The sequence below is a fragment of the Pristiophorus japonicus genome, chromosome 8, assembly GCF_044704955.1.
Source record: "Pristiophorus japonicus isolate sPriJap1 chromosome 8, sPriJap1.hap1, whole genome shotgun sequence".
Taxonomy (NCBI): domain Eukaryota; kingdom Metazoa; phylum Chordata; class Chondrichthyes; family Pristiophoridae; genus Pristiophorus; species Pristiophorus japonicus.
The window spans coordinates 104498240-104517372 of NC_091984.1; the positions used below are offsets into that span (position 1 = coordinate 104498240).

The window sequence follows — 19133 nt, forward strand, 5'->3', positions numbered from 1 at the left end:
GAGTTCATAGGTGTTTCGAAAGAAGAACCCGAACTACATCCTCAAGGGTGGAACATGCCTGTGCGTGGATTTTTTTAACGTGTGGTGGCCGGTGCACACCAGCCACTACACGGGCTTGACAGAGCTAGGTCTTGGTTCAGTGGCAAGGATTACCCAAGACAACTGGAGACCTGCTCTGCTGCACGGACCCAGTGCGGGCTGGCCCGTGCTGCCTCTGGGCCCCTGGCCCCGAACTCATGCCTCTCCTGGACCCCGATCACATCCCTCCACAGTCTCTCAGCTCCTTCGCCCTGACCTCGCTGCACCTGCCCACGCTCCAATCTATGACCTAGACCTTGCTGATGTCACTCTTCGCTGCCGTTGCCCTCCTGCACCAGCTCGCACTGTATCTTGTATCTGACCACGATAGCCTTTAAATATTGCTCCCCAAGTGGCCAGCTGAGGTGACACCCGGCGATGCTACAGGGGCGGGAGTGAATATCAGATCCGGGGCAGAAACGGGGTGCTATGCACCTGATGACGTCACAATCACCCTTCAATTGGAGGCTGTATAACGAATGAAGTACAAAGTAGTATCAAGCCATGATCTCTTATATCTTCGCTCATTATACGGCAACCATAGTCAAACTACTTGAGCCATGACTACAGGTGGCACAGAGACGATCAACCAACATGACTACAGTGAACGCAGTGGAGCCTTTTTGCAATCGCAGACAATGCAAGTTGTCATCCCCATCTCCTTGCGGGACCATCTTATTAATTCCCATTTGAATGATCAGAGAGTGAATTTGACTGACTGTTAATGGCCTCCTTATCCTGGGGCAACCACTAACCGCCAGCCTGTACACAAGGACCATACAGTCAAGGAGCTGTTGGAGGGGAGGGGTTACCATTGTGGCCATTAAAGCCCACCCTATGGAAAAGGACAAGTTCTGCTCCGTTGGCATGGAGACGGAGCTATGCTCAGGCCTCCCTCACCTGGGCCTGGGCTGAAAACCGCTCCTGCCGGGCAGCGGCCCATGTTTATATCCAGCTGACGCGGATGAAACCCGCCAGCTCGCGATCCGCCGATTACCCACCCGTGAGCTGCGAACCTGGGGAAGCAGGCCGGGTGAGGGAGGGGCCCGGGGAAGCAGGCCGGGTGAGGGTGGGGCCCGGGGAAGCAGGCCGGGTGAGGGAGGGGCCCGGGGAAGCAGGCCGGGTGAGGGAGGGATCCGGGTGAGGGAGGGGCCCGGGGAAGCAGGCCGGGTGAAGGAGGGATCCGGGTGAGGGAGGGGCCCGGGGAAGCAGGCCGGGTGAAGGGAGGGGCCCGGGGAAGCAGGCCGGGTGAAGAGGGATCCGGGTGAGGGTAGGGGCCCGGGGAAGCAGGCCGGATGAGGGTAGGGGCCCGGGGAAGCAGGCCGGGTGAAGAGGGATCCGGGTGAGCAGGCCGGGTGAGGGTAGGGGTCCGGGGAAGCAGGCCGAGTGAGGGTAGGGGCCCGGGGAAGCAGGCCAGGTGAGGGGGGGATCCGGGGAAGCAGGCCGAGTGAGGGTAGGGGCCCGGGTGAGCAGGCCGGGTGAGGGTAGGGGCCCGGGGAAGCAGGCCGAGTGAGGGTAGGGGCCCGGGTGAGCAGGCCGGGTGAGGGTAGGGGTCCGGGGAAGCAGGCCGGGTGAGGGAGGGGCTCGGGGAAGCAGGCCGGGTGAGGGGGGGATCCGGGGAAGCAGGCCGGGTGAGGGGGGGACAGATTATAACGCCCGACCTTCAGTGTTGCACTGAGCAGCGCTCCCTGCACTCGGTCAGCTTGACGGTGCCGCACACGTTACTGATCCAGTTAATTTTCTTTTTGCATTGTTTTTGACTTTGCCAACGACACAATTATTTTTTTTGGACTCTACATTTTTACTCACCAGTTATATTTGGTATGATGCTCAACGCTTTGATTGATCTGCATTAATTTAATTTTGACGATCTGAAATTCCAGCCAGCGCTTCCGCTGAATTAGGTCCCACGGAAATGATGTCGTTTCGATCGCAACTAAAATGTAAATAATTGAGTGTGTTGCATAACTTCGCTGAACACGGTTGCAAGTTGTCTTTCGCTGACATGGGGAAATTGTTTGTGTACTTGGAGACTCTGGTCCTTCTAGTTTGTATTTGTGTGCAGACAGTAATAGGCAAAATTATGATCCTTCTCTTTCCTGAAACCGTGAAGAAGTTCATGCTAAAAGCTGGGCTGAAAATCACCATGACTCAAAATCCAAAGTTCAAATATGAAGACTGGGGACCAACATTTTTCAGTTTGCGCTTTCTGAAGGCCGTGTTTAATCACCTCCGAATGAATTGTGGAGATGAAGCTTTTATGGGTTCATCTGCTCCCAATACACGAATCATTGATTTGGAGAATAAAGAGCATAAAGTACTTGATTTTTTGAAAGGTATGAATAGCCTTAGCATTAAAGGCACGCGGTAACGATGTGAATTTTTCTGAAAACAATAACATGTTCAAGGTTATGTGGTTTTTGGAGTTAAGCAAATGCATTGTACCTATTATGTGTAATCTGTGGGTTAAAAATATAACTGGATCCCTCGATGGTAAAAGCACATGATTGTGGGAATGGTCCACAAAGTTGCTGGGAAAGATCTGTACCGAGTTAGCCGAGGCAGCATATTTAACAGTAAATTCAATCTTGTGTGGACTCAACATAAATAACTTGTGTAAGTGTGCTCCAATCTAGCTTCTGTATATTATGCAACGAAGTGCTGCTGATTTCTATAATTTTATCTGTTAACTGCAATAATTCTCCAATGTATTTCAGGCAAATACACCCACAAACTGGGTACAGCACTTATAAACAGACTGCTTAACGCCAGTGAGTGAGATACAATCAAGCATGCAATGCTGAATTTTGTACCACAGTGTATTTATTTTTTTTTTTTACTTTTTTTCCCCTATGTTTCTATGCACTAAGGGAGCATGTCTGTATCAGCTATTTGAAAGAGCTATATTAATCCTGCTCTTTCCCCACAGCCCTGATTTTTAAATTTTCAAGCATATGGTTATGTCTTTAGATGCTCTGATAATGACTCCATGAGTTGTACTTGAACTCTAGTGACCTTATTCCTTTATTGATAATTCCAGAGTGAGGATTACACATGGTGGCCTGCCTTTTATTACTAGGCCAGGCACACCTGTACAGGTAACCTGCAAGTCTCTCACTGCTGTGCCCTCTGGGAGCACACCTTGTGATAGTGCACACAGTAACCATGTAGGATACATGACATCACTCTTCCCCCAAGCCTTTAGTGCAAATCGCCTCTGCATTGACTGTGCTCTGGGCTTAGCTCTATCTGGTTGACCCTTGGCAGGTCGTTTCTATCTTGGGTGAGTGGTTGGTGTTTCATTGGCAGTAGAGTGCTGATGGTTTCTGTTTGTGTGTCCATGACCACTCCATTATCTCCCCCCCCCCCCCCCCCCACATATAGATTGTCGGAGGCTCATTACATACAGATACATTCAAGTCCAGAAAAAAAAATTTGCATTAACAGCATTATATTTGTGGTTCAGTTGTGAGGCAAGTATATTCGACTGGTGAGATACATTCTCGATTCATACAAGGGATCGGTAACCGGTGCGCAAGGACAAGCTAGTTCCAGGACTGCTGGATGGTGTCCAGGCAGTCTTGTGGCGGCGCGGTGCCCAGTGCTGGCAGTGGGAACCCAGTTGGCTCAAGTTGCCTGCTCTCAGGGCTGTTGCCGTAGCTCCTAGCGTCGGGCAGGTTCACAGATGCCTGTGACCTCCCTGTCCTTTCTTTGCGCCCTGGGTCACTGCTGCTCCCGGAGGAGCTGTCGTCTAGCAGTGCACAAGGAACTGCTGACTCGCTTGTCTGGTCGTCGTTTGGTTTGGGATCCTGGTTGGTCCCGGTCCTGGAGAACTGTTGCAGATGACCTTTTGTTCCCGGGTATGGTCTTGGTGGTGATGGGGTCTGGGGGCTGCGTCTTGGCAAAGTTTGCTCTTTCAGGCTCATGGCAGTTGGTGTCATCGGGTGCCTGAGAGGTGGAGCCGATCAGGGGCAGGGTATCGATACCGGTGCCATTGCCCTCCTGAGATCGCTTGCTCTGCAGCTCGTATGTATTGGCTGCTTGTGGCCACACTTCTTGGTGCATAACTCTGGTCCCAGGGATGCAGGCTACTACGTTGGGTAGCTCGCTGGACCTGTGTGCTCCCGATGGGTGTCTGCCCACTGCATTGACTGAGTGCAGTTGAAGTCCTGTATCGCACATCGTTTCATTACTCATTGTAACTACCCTGTAGCTCCGATCGCGATCGCTTGCCCATTTTTTGCTTATTGCCGGTACGCAACTCTGATCATCAATTGCACATTTTACATTTAACTCACAGTTGCTCTTACATTGTTTGAAAATGTGAAACTATCCCTTTAAGAGAGCCTTGCTTTCTTTACCCCAATCCTCTTCTCCGTTTTTGTGCCACGTGTTGCTCCATCAGCGCTGCACCTCATGGTCTGGCCACGGCCATCTTTTTCTTTAGCCATCTCGTGGTTTGGGCGGCATCTTTCCTCCATCCACGATGTTGACTGCAGTGATCCTCTTCTCCCCGGGTTCTGCCACCGAGGCTAGGAAGTCGCCTTTGGATCCGATTTTCTTCCTCCGAAGTCCTGTCACTGGAGCCTAGAAGGTGCGTTCGGGTTGTCTCAGTTAGATCATCTCCACGCAGTCGTGCTGTGCTGGTCTGCTCTCTGGTGCTGGGCTTGCTTTGCCTCCGAGTTCGGAGGACGTCGATCGCTGGAGGGGTGAAGTCTTCCCACTTCCAATGGATCTTCTTCACCCACCTTCTTCCGAGTAGCGTTGGTCTATCACCTGCAACAATCCACAGAGGTAACTTGTGCACCGCGCCATCATGGAGTACCTTTACATCCGCACTACCAATGACTGGGATAAGTTCATCGCTGTAGGTGTGCAGCTTTGCCTGAACCGGGACCAACTTGGGTCATTCAGCTTGATTGTCCCATAGCCTCTCAAAGGAAGAGGCATATAAATTGGCCAGAAAAAGCAGCAAACCTGAGGACTGAGAAATTTAGAATTCAGCAAAGGAGGACAAAGGGTTTAATTAGGAGGGGGAAAATAGAGTATGAGAGTAAGCTTGCAGGGAACATAAAAACTGACTGCAAAAGCTTCCATAGATATGTGAAGAGAAAAAGATTAGTGAAGACAAATATAGGTCCCTTGCAGTTAGAATCATGTGAATTTATAATGGGGAACAAAGAAATGGCAGACCAATTGAACAAATACTTTGGTCCTGTCTTCACGAAGGAAGACACAAATAACCTTCCGGAAATACTAGGGGACCGAGGGTCTAACGAGAAGGAGGAACTGAAAGAAATCCTTATTAGTCAGCAAATCATATTAGGAAAATTGATGGGATTGAAGGCCGATAGTCTGCATCCCAGAGTACTTAAGGAAGTGGCCCTAGAAATAGTGGATGCATTGGTGGTCATTTTCCAACATTCTATAGACTCTGGTTCAGTTCCTATGGATTGGAGGGTAACTAATGTAACCTCATCTTTTTAAAAAAGGAGGGAGAGAGAAAACAGGGAATTATAGACCAGTTAGCCTAACATCAGTAGCGGGGAAAATGTTGTAATCAATTATTAAAGATGTAATAGCAGCGCATTTGGAAAGCAGGCAGCATGGATTTATGAAAGGGAAATCGTGCTTGACAAATTTTCTAGAATCTTTTGACTAGTAGAGTGGACAAGGAAGAACCAGTGGATGTGGTGTATTTGGACTTTCAAAAGGTTTTTGACAAGGTACCACACAAGAGATTAGTGTGCAAAATTAAAGCACATTGTATTGGGGGTAATGTATTGATGTGGATAAAGAACTGGTTGGCAGACAGGAAGCAAAGAGTAGGAATAATCGGGTCTTTTTCAGAATGGCAGGCAGTGACTAGTGGGGTACCGCAAGGTTCAGTGCTGGGACCCCAACTATTTACAATATACATTAATGATTTAGATGAAGGAATTGAATGTAATATCTCCAAGTTTGCAGATGACACCAAGCTGGCTGGCAGTGTGAGCTGTGAGGAGGATGCTAAGAGGCTGCAGGGTGACTTGGACAGGTTAGGGAAGTGGGCAAATGCCTGGCAGATGCAGTATAATGCAGATAAATGTGAGGTTATTCACTTTGGTGGCAAAAACAGGAAGGCAGAATATTATCTGAATGGCAGCAGATTAGGAAAAGGGGAGGTGTAACGAGACCTGGGTGTCATGGTACATCAGTCATTGAAAGTAGACATGCAGAAGCAGCATGCGGTGAAGAAGGCAAATGGCATGTTGGCTTTCATAGCGAGAGGATTTGAGTATAGGAGCAGGGAGGTCTTACTGCAGTTGTACAGGGCCTTGGTGAGGACTCAATGACTGAGCATCCACTGGCGTAGAGAATTCCACAACCCTCTGAGTGAAGAAATTTCTCTTCATCTAAGTCCTAAATGGCCGACCCCTTATTCTGAGACTGATCCCTAGTTCTAGACTCCCCAGCCAGGGGAAACATCTGCCCTGTAAGAATTTTATATGTTTCAATTAGCTCATCTCTCATTCTTCTAAATTCTAGAGAATATAGGCCAAATCTGTTCAATTTTTCCTTATGGGACAATCTCCACCGCCCCCACCCCCTGCCCCTCAATCCCAGGAATCAGTCTGGTGAACCTTCGTTGCACTCCCTCTAAGGCAAGTACATCCTTCCTTGGGACAGGAGACCAAAACTGTACACAGTACTCAAAGTGTGATCTCACAATTGCAATAGGACTGCTTTACTCTTGTACTCCCAAGCTTTTTGTAATAAAAGCTTGCATGCCACAGTTTGCCTGGGCCATGCTGAATTTATCTGTAATTGTCTATGCTGCTTATCAGAGCCCTCTTTCGTATATAATTAGCATTGACGGGGCTATAAATAGAGCTGGAGCGCCGGGCCCTGGAACATTGTGGCGGAGGTGCGGCGAATGAGTGTACAGGGTCCAGAAGTGCCGAGGGCCCAGGGCAGCACGGGCCAGCTCACACTGCGATATGTGTGCGTACTAGGTCCGTGCAGCAGAGCAGGTCTCCAGTCGTCCTGGTTAATCCTTGCCACTGGATAAAGGCTAGCTCTGTCAAGCCCGTGTAGTGGCTGGTGTGCAACGGTCACCACACGTTAAAAAAACCCACGCACAGGCATCTTCCACCCCCTCAATTGGAGTTCAGGACTGGAACATCGGGTCCTTCATTGAAACATCTGTGAACTCTCGTGGAAGCAAATCATCCTCGTTCGAGGGACCGCCTATGATGATGGTGAGGCTACACCTTGAATATTGTGTACAGTTTTGGTCTCCTAATCTGAGGAAGGACATTCTTGCTATTGAGGGAGTGCAGCGAAGGTTCACCAGACTGATTCCTGGGATGGCAGGACTGCCATATGAAGAAAGACTGGATCAACTAGGCTTATATTCACTGGAATTTAGAAGAATGAGAGGGGATCTCATAGAACCATATAAAATTCTGACGGGATTGGACAGGTTAGATGCAGGAAGAATGTTCCCGATGTTGGGGAAGTCCAAAACCAGGGGTCACAGTCTAAGGATAAGGGGTAAGCCATTTAGGACCGAGATGAGGAGAAACTTCTTCACTCTCAGAATTCTCTACCACAGAAAGTTGTTGAGGCCAGTTCGTTAGATATATTCAAAAGGGAGTTAGATGTGGCCCTGACGGCTAAAGGGATCAAGGGGTATATAGAGAAAGCAGGAATGGGGTATTGAAGTTGCATGATCAGCCATGATCATATTGAATGGTGGTGCAGGCTCAAAGGGCCGAATGGCCTACTCCTGCACCTATTTTCTATGTAAAGGCTTGATTCATTACTGACTGGCTCGCCCCCGTGTTCACTTCCATGAAGACTGGAACGCCAGCTATCTCGACTTCCATCCTCAATGGGGAACACTTGGTGGTGTAGGTAAACATGCTATATACCTCATCGTGGGGCTGAGCTGCCTCTCTGCCTATCATTTCAGAATCTGTGCTGGATTCATGGCCATCTGCAGATTCTTCATTAACACGGTGAGTCATATTTCTCACACATTCGCTGGAGGTGGCCTTTTGTGCTGCAGCCTTTACACACAGTCTTTAAAATGGCACTGGTGAGCCCTGTGATTCCCTCCACAACGCCAGCATGGAACTACTCGATTATCCCCCCATCGGCGGACTCTAAAAGTTAAGAGACTCGGGGACCTATTCTCTCTTCCCTGAGAGGGATCGCGTTCTACAGTCCAGCCTCGAAAAGGCGCCACTCTGTGCAAAGTACTTGCCGGATTTGAGACCTGAGGAAGAGTCATCTGCCGAGAGTCGCAGGTCGAGGTCCTGAATGCCTGGCTCACAGAGATTGCCTTCTGCAGTGTGACTGTGGTATCTGCAGACAGTAGCTTATGAAGAAGGCCCTCATGGCCGATTCCAATGACAAAAATGTCCCGCAGCGCTTCGGTGAAGTGGTTGCCGAAATCACACGGTGCCGCCAACCTCCTGAGGTCTGCAGCATATTTCACGATTTCCTGGCCTTTGGGCCATCAGTGGGTGTATAGCCGGTGTCTGGCTGTGAGGATGCTCTCCTTGGGCTTGAGTTGCTCTTGGATCAGCGTTACGAGCTCCTCGTACATCTTGGTCGTTGTCTTCGCTGGTGCCAGCAAATCCCTGACGAGGCCATAGACAGTGGGCCCACAACTGATTAGCAGGATAGCTCTGCGCTTATCAGCCAGTGTGGCCGGGTTGTCGCCGGCCAGGTCGTTTGCTGTGAAGAAATGACCGAGCCCCTCCATAAAGGCGTCCCAATCATCACCGTCGGCGAACTGCTGCAATGTACCAAGGGTAGCCATTTTCGCGGAAAGGTCCGTAATCTCGTCGCCAATTGTTATGTCTTTAGATGCTCTGATAATGACTCCACGAGACAATGCGTTGTACTTGAACTGTAGTGACCGTAGTCCTTTATTGATAACTCCAGAGTGAGGATCACATATGATGGCCTGCCTTTTATACAAGGCCAGGCACACCTGTACAGGTAACCTGCAAGTCTCCCACTGCTGTGCTCTCTGATGGCACACCTTGTGATAGTGCACACTGTAACCATGTAGGATACATGACACATACAATTCCCTTTTAAAAATGGACATGTTTATTTGCAACAGAAAAATGCTCTGTTTGGGTTCCCTTGATCACATGACCTGATTGCTGATTGGTCCCCTTGGAGGATAAGATACACCCAGCAGTTTCTCTGGAGTGTGTAATGAGAACCGCCTTGCAGACATAATCTGTGACACTGCAAAGTGTAATTCGAGCCATTCTGACTGCTGACTCCGTCCAAGTTCCCGCCCCATCCGCCAGCCCAAGTTCATCCACCATCCCGCTCCCACCCCATCCGCCATCCCAAGTTCCCACTTCATCCGCCATTCCAAGTTCCTCCGACCCCCGCATCCCAACTCCCCCCCCCCCCCCCCCCCCCCTTCCCAAATCCCCCCGCATCCCAAGTTCCCCACCCCCCGCATCCCAAGGTCTTCAACAGCACAGCAGCTCCGGGCTTCTCAGTAAAGCAACATGGTCGGCAGCCGGGCTTCTCACGATACAGGCCCGACTTCCAATTTCGGGTTTGAGGAGTCTGCGCATGTGCCGGTGGGGGTGGGGACAGGCAGAGTCATTGGCACGCATGTGCAGAAGGACACACAAAAAACTTGAAAATAATCATTCCATTTAAAAATTACTAATGAATCTACTACCACCACCCTTTCAGGCAATGCATTCCAGATCATGACAATTTGCTGGGTTTAAAAAAAAAATCCGTATCTCCCCTCTGGTTCCATTGTCAATTATTGTAAATCACATTGACAAAATTCTTTAAATAAAAAGTAGAGGAAAAAATGTCCCTTTTATTGTTCTTCAGTTGCACTGTCTTAACATGCATTATTTTCATGGTATACAGTTTATGGGATTTGGTTTGGCAGGCAATGTATGTTTAAGTGTTGTATGCGGACTGCTCTAACACTCATAGATTGACATTTTTCTTCTCTAGATAACAGACCACTGGTATTGAATTTCGGAAGCTGCTCCTGACCCCCATTTCTTTTCAAGTTTGATGAGTTCAAACAGCTTGTCAAAGACTTCACTTCTGTAGCCAATTTCCTCGTTGTTTACATTCAGGAGGCTCATGCCACAGGTACAAAAAGATTCCCAGCAACAAAGAGCATTTTGAGTTTGCTAATCTTCATCTCACTGTTTTAAAACAGTATCTTCAACGTGTACCGAAAGTTTGGTGGTAGATACCTTGCTCAATATGGTACTGAGTGTATATATGCTAGGAAGGTCACAGGTCCCATCCCCAGACTGATCCAAGCTGGAGCTGGTCAGTGCCTTTCAGTTAGCTAAGGAGAAGAGAAATCCTGTAGATTCCCCTACTAGCCAGTGAACCAAGTTGAAAATTGCAAATATGTACTGATGTTAGATCTGTAAGATTAGCTGTGATTCCCTTTTTGGTTGAATACCTAACACTTGCTGTTTAGGCGCAGTCATGAAGTGATGTCAGTTGGGCGAAGTACCAGAGGGGAGCTGCCGACTATGAAAGCAAGCACTCCACCATGAGTCTGTCTTGAAGGAAGAATAGAGAGAGGGGGGTGGGGGAGGATCACTGGATGTAAAGGGGAAGGGATCTCATCCAATATGTCTACACTATTGATATGTGTAATTAAAGCCTCTTATTTTTTGTCCCCTTTTAAGAACACAAAAACATAAAAAATAGGAGCAAGAGTAGGCCATACAGCCCCTCAAGCCTGCTCCGCCATTTAATAAGATCATGGACGATCTGATCATGGACTCGGCTCCACTTCCCTGCCCGCTCCCCATAATCCCTTATCCCCTTATCGTTTAAGAAACTGTCTATTTCTGGCTTAAATTTATTCAATGTCCCAGCTTCCACAACTCTCTGAGGCATCAAATTTCACAGATTTACAACCCTCCGAGGGAAGAAATTTCTCATCTGTTTTAAATGGGCGGTCCCTTATTCTAAGATCATGCCCTCTAGTTCTAGTCTCCCCCATCAGTGGAAACATCCTCTCTGCATCCACCTTGTCAAGCCCCCTCATAATCGTTTCGATAAGATCACACCTCATTCTTCTGAATTCCAATGAGTAGAGGCCCAACCTACTCAACCTTTCCTCATAAGTCAACCCCCTCATCCCTGTAATCAACCTAGTGAACCTTCTCTGAGCTGCCTCCAAAGCAAGTACACTCTTTCTTAAATATGGAAACCAAAACTGCATGCAGTATTCCAGGTGTGGCCTCACCAACACTTTATATAGCTGTAGCAAGACTTCCCTGCTTTTATACTCCATCCCTTTGCAATAAAGGCTAAGATACCATTGGCCTTCCTGATCACTTGCTGTACCTGCATACTATCCTTTTGTGTTTCATATACAAGTACCCCCAGGTCCCGCTGTACTGCGGCACTTTGCAATTAAATAATAACTTGCTCTTTGATTTTTTCTGCCAAAGTGCATGACCTCACACTTTCCAGCATTATACTCCATCTGTCAAATGTTTACACTTAGCCTGTCTATGGCCTTTTGAAGATTTTTTCTGTCCTCACACATTGCTTTTCCTCCCATCTTTGTATCGTCAGCAAACTTGGCTACGTTACACTCAGTCCCTTCTTCCAAGTCGTTAATATAGATTGTAAATAGTTGGAGTCCCAGCACTGATCCCTACGGAACCCCACTAGTTTCTGGTTGCCAACAAGAGAATGAACCATTTATCCCAACTCTCTGTTTTCTGTTAGTTAGTCAATCCTCTATCCATGATAACATATTACCCCCAACCCCCTGAACTTTTATCTTGTGCAGTAACCTTTTATGTGGCACCTTCTGGAAGTCCAAATACACCACATCCACTGGTTCCCCTTTATCCACCCTGTTCATTACATCTTCAAAGAACAAGCAAATTTGTCAAACGTGACTTCCCCTTCATAAATCCATGCTGACTCTGCCTGACCGAATTTTGCTTTACCAAATGTCCTGCTACTGCTTCTTTAATAATGGACTCCAACATTTTCCCAACCACAGATGTTAGGCTAACTGGGCTATAGTTTCCTGCTTTTTGTCTGCCTCCTTTTTTAAACAGGGGCGTTACATTTGCAGTTTTCCAAACTGCTGGGACCTCCCCGGAATCCAGGGAATTTTGGTAAATTACAACTAATGCATCCATAATCCCTGCCGCTACTTCTCTTAAGACCCTAGGATGCAAGCCATCAGGTCTAGGGGATTTATTTGCCTTTAGTCCCTTCTGTCATAAAAGAACTGATAACTTTTGAAACTGCCACAACTTTCCAGTCCCTGCCTCTTTTTCATTAATGTACTTCTAGAAGTTTTACCATAACCTCAAAATATGTATCCCAATATATATAAAACGTGTTAAGAAAGAACGACCATTTACATAGCGCTTTTCACATCTTCAGGTCGCCCTAAATTACTTTTTGAATTATAGTCAATGTTAGTTAGGTAAACACAACAGCCAATTTGTACACACATGGCACTAAGATGAATGAGCAGTTGATCTGTTTTGGTGGTATTTGGTTGAGGGATAAATGTAGGCCAGGATACCAATGGAACTCCCTACTCTTCTTCGAATAGTCCCATGGGATATTTTACCTGAACAGGCAGGCAGGCAGGGTCTCAGCTTAATGTCCCATCCGAAAGACAGCATCTCCGACAGTGCAGCACTCTTTCAGCACTTCACCGAAATGTCAGCCTAAATTAGGTGCTCAGTTCCTGGAGTGGATCTTGAACCCAAAAACCTTCTGACCTAGAGGTGAGAGTGCTACCACTGAGCCAAACTAATTCTTATGATGATGCAGAGGCAGTTTAGTTAAGAATATGATTTAGACATAGAAACATAGAAAATAGGTGCAGGAGTAGGCCATTCGGCTCTTCGAGCCTGCACCACCATTCAATGAGTTCATGGCTGAACATGCAACTTTAGTACCCCATTCCTGCTTTCTCGCCATAACCCTTGTTCCCCCAGTAGTAAGGACTACATCTAACTCCTTTTTGAATATATTTAGTGAATTGCCCTCAACAACATTCTGTGGTAGAGAATTCCACAGATTCACCACTCTCTGGGTGAAGAGGTTTCTTCTCATCTCGGTCCTAAATGGCTTACCCCTTATCCTTAGTTTGTGACCCCTGGTTCTGGACTTCCCCAACATTGGGAACATTCTTCCTGTATCTAACTTGTCTAAACCCGTCAGAATTTTAAACGTATCTATGCGATCCCCTCTCATTCTTCAGAACTCCAGTGAATACAAGCCCAGTTGATCCAGTCTTTCTTGATATGTCAGTCCCGCCATCCCGGGAATCAGTCTGGTGAACCTTCACTGCACTCCCTCAATAGCAAGAATGTCCTTCCTCAAGTTAGGAGACCAAAACTGTACACAATACGCCAAGTGTGGCCTCACCAAGGCCCTGTACAACTGTAGTAACATCTCCCTGCCCCTGTACTCAAATCCCCTCGCTATGAAGGCCAACATGCCATTTGCTTTCTTAACCGCCTGCTGTACCTGCATGCCAACCTTCAATGACTGATGTACCATGACACCCAGGTCTCATTGCACCTCCCCTTTTCCTAATCTGTCACCATTCAGATAATAGTCTGTCTCTCTTTTTACCACCAAAGTGGATAACCTCACATTTATCCACATTTTTACTTCATCTGCCATGCATTTGCCCAATCATCTAACCTATCCAAGTCACTCTGCAGCCTCATAGCATCCTCCTCGCAGCTCACACTGCCACCCAACTTAGTGTCATCCACAAATTTGGAGATACTACATTTAATCCCCTCGACTAAGTCATTAATGTACAATGTAAACAGCTGGGGCCCCAGCACAGAACCTTGCGGTACCCCACTAGTCACTGCCTGCCATTCTGAAAAGTACCCATTTACTCCTACTCTTTGCTTCCTGTCTGACAACCAGTTCTCAATCCACGTCAGCACACTACCCCCAATCCCATGTGTTTTAACTTTGCACATTAATCTCTTGTGTGGGACCTTGTCGAAAGCCTTCTGGAAGTCCAAATACACCACATCAACTGGTTCTCCCTTGTCCACTCTACTGGAAACATCCTCAAAAAATTCCAGAAGATTTGTCAAGCATGATTTCCCTTTCACAAATCCATGCTGACTTGGACCTATCATGTCACCTCTTTCCAAATGCGCTGCTATGACATCCTTAATAATTGATTCCATCATTTTACCCACTACCGATGTCAGGCTGACCGGTCTATAATTCCGTTTTCTCTCTCCCTCCTTTTTTAAAAAGTGGGGTTACATTGGCTACCCTCCACTCCATAAGAACTGATCCAGAGTCTATGGAATGTTGGAAAATGACTGTCAATGCATCCGCTATTTCCAAGGCCACCTCCTTAAGTACTCTGGGATGCAGACCATCAGGCCCTGGGGATTTATCGACCTTCAATCCCATCAATTTCCCCGTCACAGTTTCCCGACTAATAAGGATTTCCCTCAGTTCCTCCTTTTTACTAGACCCTCTGACCCCTTTTGTATCCGGAAGGTTGTTTGTGTCCTCCTTAGTGAATACCGAACCAAAGTACTTGTTCAATTGATCTGCCATTTCTGTGTTCCCCGTTATGACTTCCCCCTGATTCTGACTGCAGGGGACCTACGTTTGTCTTTACTGACCTTTTTCTCTTTACATATCTATAGAAGCTTTTGCACTCCATTTTAATGTTCCCTGCAAGCTTCCTGCCATACTCTATTTTCCCTGCCCTAATCAAACCCTTTGTCCTCCTCTGCTGAGTTCTAAATTTCTCCCAGTCGCCAGGTTCGCTGCTATTTCTGGCCAATTTGTATGCCACTTCCTTGGCTTTAATACTATCCCTGATTTCCCTTGATAGTCACAGTTGAGCTACCTTCCCTTTTTTATTTTTACGCCAGACAGGGATGTACAATTGTTGTAGTTCATCCATGCGGTCTCTAAATGTCTGCCATTGCCCATCCACTGTCAACCCCTTAAGTATCGTTTACCAATCTATCCTAGCCAATTCATGCCTCATACCTTCAAAGTTACCCTTCTTTAAATTCTGGACCATGGTCTCTGTGTAAAGAGCAGGCACAATGATTAAATACACCATGATCCTGGTTCCTTGGATCATGGAATACCTTGGTCTATTACATTTTTGCAATGAATCAGATCTTAGGAGGACAGTACAAACTCAGCCACTACATGGCCTCTCCCAATATTTGAACCCTCGGATTAAATTGAAATGAAAAATACTAGTATTTGGGTAGCTAGTACAGGCATTTCTGAAAAAATTTTAAGTTGAGCCTTTCCTCCACCAGTTACACCAACTATTCTATGCTAAAATATATTCTTCCTTCTCCGTATTGAAATAAGAACTTATTGTATTGCCCCCTACTTTTAATTATACTAAGCTTTTAAAATCAGAGAGCAGGTCTGTGGTTGATTAGCTGAGGTAGCAGTACGGGGACTATAATTGGCTGTAGCACCATGGCATTACAGAAAGGGAAAATTAGCCATGGTTCCCTCTCCTGATCATTATACAGTGACTGCTTTATGGAAGTGCATGTGCATGGAACCAGGTGAAGACAAGATTGGGTTCAGTTGTAGTATCCTCCACAGTCAGCTAGCCTGCAGACATATCTTGTGGCTCACAAACAAATAATGGCCACTTGGACAAGGTATTTGAGTGTGGCTGCTATCCCTGGTACTGTATGCTAGTGAAGGAGTTAACGTCCTTTACTAAGGGAAGAAATATAAAACCAAGCTTGGTGTCCCTTAATCACTACTGTCTTGTTTGCTTTATCTTCTCTCCTACATTTACCAATTCTGGTGGTGTCCTGCACTATGCATTTAGCCGTTTACCAAATTAAAATTCACCTGTTGGGCTTTCTTCTGTACATAAATGGAGTTTGGAGTGTTTTGGTTTCTGTCAAGTTTGACTGGTTCTACTTATTCCCAAGTTGAGAAATCACCTCAGTTTTCCATATACAGCAAAATGACATAGTTATTGTGCAATCTTTACAATATTTGCTTAATTTTGTTATTTGTTCCAGATGGCTGGGCTTTCAGAAACAACATGGATATCAAACTACATCAAACATTATGTGATCGTTTCAATGCGGCAAAGCTGTTGCTAAATGAGGAGCCACCCTGCCCAGTGGTAGTGGACACTATGGATAATGTGACTGGTGCCAAATATGGAGCTATGCCAGAGAGACTATATGTGGTGCTCAATGACAAAATTATTTACAAGGTAACTGAGTACTTTGACATTCAAAGATTACTTTAAGTCCATCCTCACAATAAAACCAATGCCCATTTATTTAATAGTTTCACTACTAGATTTTGAGTTAATATTTTGTTTCTGCCCAAGCCATGGAGCACCCCTTTTTTCCCGAAGGAGTCAATTCCTGCCTGCTGGGTTACAATTCCATAGATGTCAACAGCCCTCTAATAATCCAGTCCAAAGCTGTTATGATTTGATTGCTGTACAATTGTACTCCTGTCTAGCTTGTTGCCGTACGATGTTTTTTCTATCTCTTTTCCTCAGCCACGCTTTTCAAAAAATGCTTGTAACTTTAATTATTTTTATTATTTGGCAAACTCCATACCCTCAGTAAAAAATAGCTGGAGGCAGGGCCGTTCTTTGGAAATTTACTTGAATCAAGTATCAGCTATTCAGACCAATTGAGTTAGATTACTATGAATAGTCAGGGATAATCATGAGGCCTGCTAGGGATGTGGAGCTATGTAGACAAAAGTTGTTGGAATGATGAGAAGATGGGATAGGTAAATTTGTGATTTAACTTTCTTAATTATTGAAGCTTTTAAATGTTTGTTATGCTAGGAATGTAATCTGTGGAGGCATTATTTGGAGTTGGGTAGAATTTAGTGTTTTGTGACTGGAGAGAAAATTGAAATGAGGGGAAGATTTTGTATATTTGGTGAATAATGAAAGTAGAAAAAAATCAAGTAGAAAACATGACACTTAACCAGCAGCTAAATAGAAAATCAGCTCAGTCACAACATAGATGGCGGACTCGATGTACAGAAGTTTTATTATAAAACTTTGAATAAAAGCTGGGAGTTTGACCTTCGATCCAAGTTTAGCAGCACAATCGGCCTAATTAACTATACGGTTTAAATAAAACTACCGACCCAAGTGACAAAGGAAAGCTGGTTCTTAAAGCCTCTCTGAAGAACTGGCTTATACACAGTATGTAGGTCAGTGGAATCCATAAAATTAGCTGTGTTCACTCAACGCAAGATGTTCTATTTACTATATTAGGACTGACCGCACCAACTAACTGAGTATATTGTTAATATTAATCGTTAATATTTATCATAAAAGGGAACATATAGGCTTATAGAAACAAAATAAAACCAGGAGTATTTTATTTAGTGTTATATACTGGGGACAGATTGTGGATGCAGCAGGATGATCACCATCGGTACAATGTCATGGATGAGAAAGGTAGAATAAGGGTAGGTATTTGTTCTGGGAGAGGAGAGTAAAGTCCCTCAAATTTGTTGAGTCACAGACAAGAATCATAGAAATTTATGGCACAGAAGTGGCCAATCATGTCAATGCTGGCCAAAAAAGAGCTACCCAGCCTGATCCCACGTTCCAGCTCTTGGTCCATAGCCCTGTAGGTTAAGGCACTTCAAGTACATATCCAAGAACTTTTTATGTGATGAGGGTTTCTGCCCCTACCACCTTTTCAGGCAGCGAGTTCCAGACCCCCACCACCCTCTGGGTGAAAACAGTTCTCCTCAACTCCCCTCTAACCCTTCTACCAATTACTTTAAATCTATGGATCCTGGTTACTGACCTCTCTGCTGAGGGAAAGAGGTCCTTCCTATCCACTCTATCTAGACCCCTCATAATTTTATACACCTCATTTAAGTCTCCCCCCTCAACCCCCAGAAAACAACCCCAGCCTATCCAATCTATCCATTCATTGCTAAAATTCTCCAGTCCTGGCAACATCCTCGTAAATCTCCTCTGTACCCTCTCCAGTGCAATCACATATTTCCTGTAATGTGGTGACCAGAACTGTACACAGTACACTAGCTGTGGCCTAACTAGTGTTTTACACAGTTCAAGCATAACCTTCCTACTCTTATATTCTATGCCTCGGCTAATAAAGGAAGGTCAAGACAGGCCAACGAATCATCAATCTTTGACAGAGAGATGAAGAAACAAAGCAGCGTGTTTAATGCATCCATATAACATTGTTTTCGTTTTGTTTTTCAGGGTGGAAGAGGACCTTGGGGTTATAAACCAGAAGAAGTACGATTAGTTTTGCAAAATCTAAGTTAAACCACTAAGTGGCAGAACCACTACATCAGGAATCACTGGTGCAATCTGGAGAGGAAACTTTCATAGACACTCAAATATGAACAAATCAAAGAAGTTTTCTTTTCCATATTGATGATGATTTTCTCAGTTTTAAATTGCTGTGACTGGGATCTGATAATTTGAATATGGAAAAAAAACAACTTTGATGTTTATTTTATGTTTCAAAAAATAAATGAAAATTGTGCTAAGTCACTAACCATTCTTTATTTAAAATACTAACATAAAACCTGATGAAAAAGACAAAATTATTCCAAAATGAACAAGATTCATAGATCCCTGCAAGTTCTAATGCAAACCTCAAGTATATTTCCACTGATGGGGGAGCCTTGAACTAGAGGGCATGATCTTAGAATAAGGGGCCACCCATTTAAAACAGAGATGAGAAATTTCTTCTGTGAGGGTTGTAAATCTGTGGAATTCGCTGCCTCAGAGCTGTGGAAGCTGGGACATTGTCCATTTCTGTCTTAAATTTATTCAGTTTCTTAAATGATAAGGGGTTATGGGGAGCGGGTGGGGAAGTGGAGCTGAGTCCATGATCAGTACAGCCATGATCTTATTGAATGGCGGAGCAGGCTCGAGGGGCCGTATGGCCAATCCTGTTCCTATTTCTTATGTTCTTAGAAACGTAGAAAATAGGTGCAGGAGCAGGCCATTGGGCCTTTCGAGCCTGCACCAC

General features: G+C 45.7%; 2 protein-coding genes across 5 annotated transcripts in view; one reads left to right on the top strand and one right to left on the bottom strand.

Annotated features, from left to right (window-relative positions):
* Positions 1-2019, bottom strand: part of yipf1 (Yip1 domain family, member 1) — a 34741-nt gene extending 32722 nt beyond the window's left edge. The window contains exon 1 of one of the 4 annotated variants that reach the window (XR_011594084.1): positions 1888-2019. The gene's annotated coding sequence lies outside the window, so the exon portion shown is untranslated. Of the gene's footprint in view, positions 1-978; positions 1648-1739; positions 1805-1887 lie in introns of those variants that run through there. The other 3 variants (XM_070887218.1, XM_070887220.1, XM_070887219.1) reach the window with 3 other exon arrangements.
* dio1 (iodothyronine deiodinase 1) lies at positions 1689-18945 on the top strand. The gene is made up of 4 exons (XM_070887222.1): positions 1689-2414; positions 10078-10221; positions 16149-16348; positions 18353-18945. The coding sequence occupies exons 1-4, from the start codon at positions 2084-2086 to the stop codon at positions 18416-18418; spliced, it is 741 nt and encodes a 246-aa protein (XP_070743323.1). The 5' UTR covers positions 1689-2083; the 3' UTR covers positions 18419-18945.
* Positions 18946-19133: the final 188 nt, after the last annotated feature.